Source organism: Bradysia coprophila, unplaced genomic scaffold (assembly GCF_014529535.1).
Source record: "Bradysia coprophila strain Holo2 unplaced genomic scaffold, BU_Bcop_v1 contig_350, whole genome shotgun sequence".
NCBI classification, from domain to species: domain Eukaryota; kingdom Metazoa; phylum Arthropoda; class Insecta; order Diptera; family Sciaridae; genus Bradysia; species Bradysia coprophila.
The window spans coordinates 10,338,188-10,347,491 of NW_023503608.1; the positions used below are offsets into that span (position 1 = coordinate 10,338,188).

Sequence of the window (9,304 nt, forward strand, 5' to 3'; positions counted from 1 at the left end):
ATGTTTCTATTGTTTTTGCCATCACCAGCAATATCGACTCAGGCTTGTGGGTGAAACATTTAAAAAAAAACGAACCGTTTTTCACTTTAAATGAATTTTTTTATGTTTTACATTCCACTGCTGTCTTTGTAATATATTCAGAATAATGCGATTTTTTCCGGATATTGGTCGGTTTTATACAAATTGAATCAGCATGTAAGAGAGAATGTTGTGAAGCTAACAATGGATATGTCTGAATATCTAATGTTTTCAGCTGTGAGAATGTCAGCGAGCTGAACATAAGAACAAATTGAAATTAGTCATATCCACAGTTCAATGTATTCAACAGGATTTTCAAAAAAAATAATTTGAAAATTTACATTTAAAAGTAAATAAAAGGAAGTAACGCGTACTGCCATACTTACATCAGTGAATCATAAACCGCCTTGTTATTCTTGATTACCTTCGGACTTATATAGAACCAAAAATTGTTGAAAATAAATGACTTAAATCTGTGTCACGTTTTTTGAGACAGTAGTGAATAGGGTAAAGCAAAGGAGCTATCAAACAACCGCATGCGCATTGTTCACAAAATCAGGATAATTTCCGAATTTTAGAAAAAAATGTGTATGCGGTTGCTGAGAACTGTAGGGATGGGAGGCGTTCAAAATTATCGATAATATCAATCGAAAGAAATTATCGATAATCGATTAATCATATCGTTATCGATAATTTAATAATTATCGATAATTATCAAAATATCGAAATTCGATAATTATCAAAATATCGATATTTTGATATTTATCTGAAAATTCATGATAATATACCGATATATCGGAATATATCGACAAATATCGGATTTTCGGACCGAAATATCGATATATCGAATTATCGATATCTTGATAATTATCAAAATATCAATAATTATCGATTATCGATATTTTTTTGATAATTTTCGATAAAAAAAAGTCGATAATTATCGATTATCGATAATTGATAATTATCGATAATCATTTTCATTATCGCCCATGCCTAGAGAACTGGGTAAAGATGCACTTCGTGGACCAAATGGACTGACAATATTTGAAGGAAACAGTCCAAAGTGAAGAGAAACATGTACTCAAAAGCAAACAATAACTAAAAACGAAGAAAAATCAATTCCTCGAATCCAAATTGTTTTTATGATGACCATCCACAATTTCCACTTTAATTTCTCATTTTTCATAAACAAAATATTATTGCAATCCGACAACAATCAATTGATTCGTCCAACCCAACTGTTCAATATCGCCCCAACTGCACTTGAATATCCATTAAAAGAGTTTTTCAAGATCAATTTCAATGATTTTCAATTAAACAAACTAATCTATATGCACCATGAAGATGGAAATGCATTATATACTTCAATCTCATAGTCATCATTTTCTTGTTTACTTTCAAGACGAAGAGGAAAAAAATCGCTTAAAACAATATAAGAACCAATCCTTGCTCTCTCACTTGTCAGAATAATGAGCTTATTATAAACGTAAAGAGTCACGAAGAATTTTAAAAATGTTTCTGTCTTCATACTGTATTGTTGGTTGCGATGCTTCATTTGCGTATGCCCGGTTGAACATTCAATATGTTCTTGTTGTTGTCGTTGTTGTTTTTTTTTTCATCATCGCGTCTCACGAACTCTGCAAACTTAAATATTGTATACACACATGCAACCAACAAAGTTCTGAAATAAAAACATATTTTCAACTGGATTCACAATATATATGCAGCCAGGCAGATAAAAACTGCATTGGGCTTTAAAAGTCGCGCAAATAATTACTTTTAAATTTCTCATCATTTCAGTCGATTCAAGACGTTGAGTCTGCGCGGTCGCGTAGTACTAAATCCACTTAAATACGGATCGGATAGCATTTTACAAGAGTGAAATAACCATAAAATATTGTAATAAAGTCTGTGCGGTGTTTCATTCAGTTTGTTTTTTTTTGCTTAAAATTTTAAATCGAAACAAGAGATTTTATTTGTAAGGAAGTAATTGAAAGCTTTGATTTATTAAAAAAAAAAAGTTTTTGGACTGGCTGTGGTGTCACTGAAATTGAACAGCAAATATGATAATTTATGATATCTTTGTTTGTTGACATGGTAATTTACACATTTACCAGGAACAAAAAAAAACCATTATTGATCATTGTTGAATAAATATTCCACTGATTTTAGAATTCAAATCGGCTGAAGTCTCACCGTATTGAGGAATGAGTGAATCGGTTTTATAACGTCTATTTCAATTTGAGAATAGCCTTTTAAAAAGTCTGAAATACTCTGCTTTTTGTAAATCAAGTCACTAACTCCCAGATGTCGTTTAGAATGTTTTTGCAGAGCGTACTCTAGACATGGATAGTAGGAAATAATTCTTGAGTGTAGCGAGGGCCAAAAGACACCAGAGAAAATATGATTTTCAACTTTTTTTCGCGAGGTAAACACAACGTTTTTCACAACAAAGACTTCCGATGTTTCAAAGAAGTGGAGAAAATGACTATATTCTTGCCTGTGTTGTAGTAATTTGTGCAAGCAATTGAAAGAAAAAGATTATGCACGGTTGACCATTCGATTTAAGAAAACAGGTGATAGATTTAATGACCATACTATATTATGAGTTTGAAAAAAGTTAATGAAGTGAAACAATAGCGTATCCACTTCGTTGAAGACGATATTTTTGATCTCTTCGTAGACAAAGTACTATTTACTCTAGCCGGTCCTGTATCTTCACGCTCTCAATTCAAGAAACATCTTTGCTTTCTATCTCTCATCTTAACGACAGCGATAACAAAAATAATAGAAAAACTCTTGCAAGAACAATCTTATATAGAAAATGTATGTTAAAACAAATGAAGTAAAAGATTCTTACTTCGATTAAATGAAGTAACAGTCTCGATAATTTTGTTGGTGATATGCTTGCCGGCTGGGAGAGGTTAATATAGATATTATATTTAACTTTAAAAGTAAATAACCTCACTCTGCAACGCCATGAGTAAAAATTTTGGTCAGAGTAACGACCTTCCATTATTTTGTCAACCCATTTCGATCAGTTCTTTACTTACTGACTCAAAAGACACGATCTTCTTGTTATCACAGCTGACATATTCTTCAGACTTCTCGTTTGAGTCAATGAGTAACAAAAACATGTGAACTACAAAATAAACGAATTAAAACATAAATTTGCCTACCGCAATGTGAGTCTTTAACCTGATATATTAGGTTTCGTCTAGACAGAATATCAATGAAATAAATTGAAGCTCATTCTTGCGACTTACATCCATTTTGTATTATAAATATATGAGATTCTGAAGTTATTCGTTTATGTGAGCCCAGGTCTCACTGTGTTTTGACTATTTATTCAAGAAACATTTCGTACTTTATTTTCTTCTTAACTTGTTGCCTTTATGTTCGCAACAAAAGCCATAAAACATGACAATAAAAATATTAATAATTTAACACATAACATACGCAAACGCATCCAATACGAGTCAGGGTGTATATATATCACATTCTCGGCGATATTAAATCCCAACTATTAATCTGTGGAAGATAATATTTATTTAAATATTTTTTTCTTTTCGTTGTCTGAACTGGATTGTCAGTAATAATATGTTTATTTTGTATTGAAAATGAGATATGCCATGACAGACCATACACGAAGATTTTATTTGCAAAAGTTTTATTGTAAAATTTTCAGATTTATTAACCAGATAACTTCGTGTCTATCAAATTTTCGTATTTAAAAAAAGAAAGAAAATCTCCATATATGCTTGGGACAATCAAATGCAAGTCGCGAACGTATATAAATGTTGTTTTAAGTCGGAAACTATAAATAAAATAGAAAAAGTCCAAGCCTATAACAAAAGCAACAAATAAAGGAAATCATAAACAGAAAACATACACAAAAAGGAATAGAAAAACGATGTGCAACTTCTTAACACACCATTATAGACGATAAATGTGGCGTTAAAGTAGAGTCAAGAGTGCAATTGCACGGGATATTTATACAGTCGTTAAGCGCAAAATTCTAATGAAACAACAAAAATGATTATGTTAATTTTAAACTGATTTTGTGCGAAGTGGAAAATGTTAAAGAGAAAATATATTTTTTAAACAAAAAAAAGTTATTTCAATTGCATCATTTACACATTTTGTTTATTTATAGTAGAGCAATATATAAACGACGATAGATATTTTTAGACTGAAAATCTTTTTTTAAAAAGACCGATAAATTTTCAAAATGTTTTCCACTGATTACGCGATGATGCTACTGCTGCTATCACTCTGCATAATGAGCTCATCATCAGCCAGATTGCTACAACACAGACATCACCGACATCACAGCAATGTCTCGCATCATGTTCATACCAGACATAATAGTTCACAACACATTGTACATCGGACCGTACCAATTCGGAGTACTGGCGAGCCATTGAAACTGACTCTGGTAAACGCTTATCCGAACGGCTTTTTCAATCCGCATTTTAATCGACGATGGAATGCAAATGAAAACGAACAGCGAGACGTTGAGATCAATTGGAATAGGGAGCCCACCGCTGTTACTTCAACAGCAAAAACAACAACAACATTATCCACAACGACAATGAGATCGTTGCGAGATCGTTCGTACACAAAACACAACGCTATAGGGTATGTGTATACTTGTAACATACAACACATTACAATGGCATGGGCTTTGGTCGTTATTTTTAATTTGTTTTCTTATTTTTTTCTTTTCTTTTTAAATAATTTTTATTGCATTAAATGTAGATTTATTAGTGACAGCTTATCCGTTCATTCGTAATGGTGAAATTGCATTCTAAATTAATAAATTGAAAATAATATTTTGATTGGAGGATGTCTCAGACCTCAGACATGTCTTTGCGGGTGAATTGAATGAAAGAAAGAGTAATGAATTTTCCTTTTTTGTTCAACATTATAAGCTTTAAAAATCGAAAAAGAAACACGAAATCAGCTGAGGGTCGCCCGGACATAAAATTCGTGAACGAAAGCTTTTCAAGTCTAAATCAATATCACCTACGATATTTTGTGTTCACTACGATTTTTAACATATTTGTCTTTTTGTCTAGCCGCAATAAAGCATTTCAGAAAGAAACTTTAGTCATTCACGAGATTGTTTATTTAGCATTCTGTTTCCATTAATAATTTTGATCCAGGCGCAGTCAGTAGAATAATGTAAATCTACTACTTCAATACCGATATTTCTTACATTTTGCTGCAAAAGTCCACATTAATAATAGAATATCGCATTCCTGCCGATAACAGATAATACCAGGGAATGAAATCGTGTGAAAATATTTTCCAATTTTTTCTTGTATTTTCCTCGAATTTCCCATATTTTCCTTTACTTTTTAGACAAAAATGTGAAAATTTGGAAAAATGCAAGATAATTCAACAATATATGGGAAAATGTTTTACTCTTTGATTTAACGATAAATTTCAATCGGGTAATCAAGTAGATTGAGGGTACCTTCCAGATCGCTGTAGATAAGCTTAAAGATCAATAAAGTAACACGCAACAAAAGACAAGAGTTTAAAAACTATAAGTATAGGAATATTATGGTAGTATAGGTGCGGGCGGTCAGGAAGCGAGCTTACCTTGATATTAAAAAGAATTCTCCACGTTTTATGTAGTAAATCAACAGGTATAATCAACCTGTTTAAAAATGAATCACTGATCTTAACATTATGTCTTTAGGGCATAATCTGCAATCTACGATACATTGACAGCTAAAATGTTCTTCAGTGTTGGCTTGTTCGTATAGAATCTTTTCAATTTCTAATGTAGAAAACATTTTCATATGCACATCATCACATAACAACTCATACCCGTTTCGAAATTTTGCTTCAGGAACCTATAAACATCAATTATGTAACGCTAATCTTTTAAATCAACTATTTGAGGAGTTGAGTTGATTGTTAAACGCACTACCTATTACAGTGATGTATAATGCTTGCTGGTATGTCCATATTTTAACTGTTACTGGATTGTCGTTGGGTATACATTATTATTATTATCCATACAACCATTTATTGCCAGTAAATAAAGTCCATAACACGCATTCGATTTAATTAATATGATTGGTTCTTTAAAATGAAATAACGTCAGCGCCGCAATCTTATTGATTTACATATTTTGGTTCATCTTCTGGTTTTTTTTTTGTCCGTCTTAATTCAAGGCATCTTCCATAATACGGTTTAATGTGTGATATTACACTCATACGTATACGTGTTCTGCATAAATAATTCTACTTTTCTTATACTAACATACCAGCACTGCATCGCCTATGGAAGCTGGTTACGGTTGTTATCTTGAACGTGTGGAGAAAATAATAGTCTTCTTAAGTGGTATTTTGAATTATCGTATGCAACATATAAGTTTGTATTGGCAATTTGCGAGGCGATAGCGTTTACTTAATTTGCACTTATGATCGTTGTTCTGATTTTGATTTTTCCTTTTTTTAAATTCGAATTTAATTAAACGGAATTGAATGTGCATAATATACAACATGCACATGACGATTATTTATTTGATTTTATCCATTCATGATGGGACGGTCTGCGTACACACTACGTGTAAAACCTGTAAAAGCTCAATAATGTAGGCGGAACACTCAATAAAGTAAATGAATTGCGGTTCTTCAGATCAGGAATTACTTTCCGTTCTCCTCACGAAACGTTAAAGAGGGAGAACAAAATATTTAATAATAATAAATATACCGAGGGAACGGAGCTTGAATGGTTCTACAGTCAATATATTGCTTACTGGAACTCATGCGATTACCGAATTTTCTAAAATTTCTATCCTGGAATGGATCGCCTGACTTTTATTCTTTCGAGTCAATTTTAAACTAATGAAAGTAATTAATATTTAAGAGTTAATACTGGATCCGTTCGCTCTCCGCGTTGCATTCTAATATATCAAATATTTATGTATCGTAAATAAAAGCGGTGCACACAATGTATCATTCCAAATATGGAAGTTCAATGCCATTCTTTAAACTAGTTTCAGTTCGACTTTTGTTTATTAAACAAGAAGTTTTTTTCCTTTTCGAAAAAAAGCTTTGCCTTCGCTTACTGGTACTACTACAAGAATCGTGCAGCAGCCATCTGTTATTGACAAGGATGACAAAGATAATACTGAGTTTTAACTTACGTCGTCTTTATATCAAGCAAAATGCATGCTAAATGAAACGAAAGACTTTCAAATACTTAGAAAATACTTAGATCAAATAAAGTAGAAGATTACTATCCTATTTTTGATATTTCTGCCGTCTGGTGAAATCTAGCTTAAACTAATTTAAACCATTTTGCAGGAGAAATGTTTGTGGAGACCAAAGAACTGTAACAACATCAGTAAACACTAACGATATGAGACAGCCATGTCTAAATTCAGCGGTATGCAACAATGGATTCGGGTTGGTAGTTTGTTTGATTCAACTTTTTTTCTTCGGGCGACAATATTGCGATTACCTTGCCAATGTGAATGACGAGATTAAATTAAAATCAATTTCTCAGTTATCCAGGAATCAAGCATCGTGTCACTAAGCAATACATTCATAATTGCTGTCCCGGTTGGGCTCAAGTATCCAAAAGTTCTCATGGATGTACAAAGCGTAATTTACCGAATCTGTTTTTAGTTTAAAAAAGCAAATTTTGTTTACTGAAATATTAACTTCTAGCGATTTGTAAGCAACCGTGCAAAAATGGTGGTAAATGTGTTAAGCCGGACATTTGTAGTTGTTCATCAGGTTTTTCGGGTCGATACTGTGAATTAGACATAAACGAGTGTCTAGAGGAGAAGCCCTGTGATCAGGCATGCTACAATACGCTCGGATCGTATTACTGTAAATGTCGTGATGGATTTCAACTAATGGGCGACAAACAAAGTTGCAGAAAATTGAATGCTGGAGATGATTCTGCTTTCGAAGCGAAAGACTTGGAAAATGAAGTAGACTATGAGCAGTTGACCTTGAAAATAAGTAAAATTGAAAAGGTGAAAGATTTTTCATTGATTTTTTTTCGAATTGAATCGGTTGAGATTTTCTTGTTTTAAATTTAGTTAATTGAAACCGAACAAGAGATGAATTATGAACTTCAGAAGAAAATACAGACTTCGGCGGCAACTATGAACCAGTTGAAGATTAGAATTGATAATATGGTGAGAAGATAACTTTATAAAAACCTCTAAATTTACTATAATATCAAGCGCTTCCAAATGGAATAAAAATAAAAATCTACTACTTCATTACTCTGCTAACACAAGCTGAGCATAATTTTAAACCTATTTTGTTGTTGAATATTTTACCATAATTGTGCTAGAGTATTTTGGGCCATTTAAATCAAGTTCATAGATTAAATTTTCGTTACAGGATCAACGACAACACGAAATGAATTACATCAAAGACAGAGTCAATTCTTTAAATTATCTCGTCGATGTACTGTACAAATGTCGAACACAGTCATCGATATTCTGTCCGCTGCAGAGCTAGTAAACGTATTCTCGTTATAAATAATGTTAGCGCAATAATAAGAAAATTATCAACATTTTTCGATCAGTTTCCTTAAAAGAGATTTTTCTCTGAAATTGTATGGACTATTTTTATGTATTGTTTCGTGTGCAATGCTGTAAACACAATGTCGAACAGATAAAAAAGAAACATTGGAAAAACGTGCAGTGAACGGCTTAATGGGATTATGATACAAATGAAACATTTCGTTGGATAATTTCAATAAAATATGATGTGGGAGCGCTTATGAATCAAACTGTGCTATATAATAATGATTAAGAATGAGAAAACGGTGCCTTATTTGCAACTATACGATCTGACGATGTGAAGAGAAATACGTCGATGTTCCCTCCTCTAATTAAGTCATATTTCCTCTATAATTTAATTGAAGATTGAACAGAGATTTTTCGTGCTTATTATTACTAAGAAGATGCAATGTGATTTTATGTAGTCTTTTGAAACAATTAATGCATGCGCCAATTAGCCATAAGACGGCAGGCATATAATATCATTAAAATCTGTTGCTTCCTTTGGATAGAGTATCGACCAGTGTTTGATACAAAATCCTTTACTTCATTTATTTTAATGTCGTAGACGATAAAAGATTGATGACTAGCCGTATCCAGAAAATTAAAGTATTCTCTGAAAAATAATTAAGTTTTTAGAATCGCTATGCTAGTCATCTGTTATCGACGGCGATGATAAAACTAATTGATGAGCTCTGGCTAGTATCCTCTTATATATGTAAAACAAGTGAAATAAAA

General features: G+C 32.3%; 1 protein-coding gene across 5 annotated transcripts; it reads left to right on the top strand.

Moving 5' to 3' along the window:
- Positions 1-1,529: 1,529 nt before the first annotated feature.
- On the top strand, positions 1,530-9,304 carry LOC119080913. 5 transcript variants are annotated; one of them, XM_037189521.1, is made up of 7 exons: positions 1,530-2,004; positions 4,175-4,659; positions 7,347-7,448; positions 7,549-7,646; positions 7,713-8,026; positions 8,093-8,191; positions 8,403-9,304. In XM_037189521.1, exons 2-7 carry the CDS (start codon positions 4,250-4,252, stop codon positions 8,520-8,522), a joined length of 1,143 nt encoding a protein of 380 aa, XP_037045416.1. In that variant the 5' UTR covers positions 1,530-2,004; positions 4,175-4,249; the 3' UTR covers positions 8,523-9,304. The 5 variants fall into 5 exon arrangements, with proteins under 5 accessions (XP_037045416.1, XP_037045415.1, XP_037045417.1 ...); XM_037189520.1 differs by having other exon boundaries at positions 1,530-1,996; positions 3,707-4,659; XM_037189522.1 differs by having other exon boundaries at positions 1,530-1,996.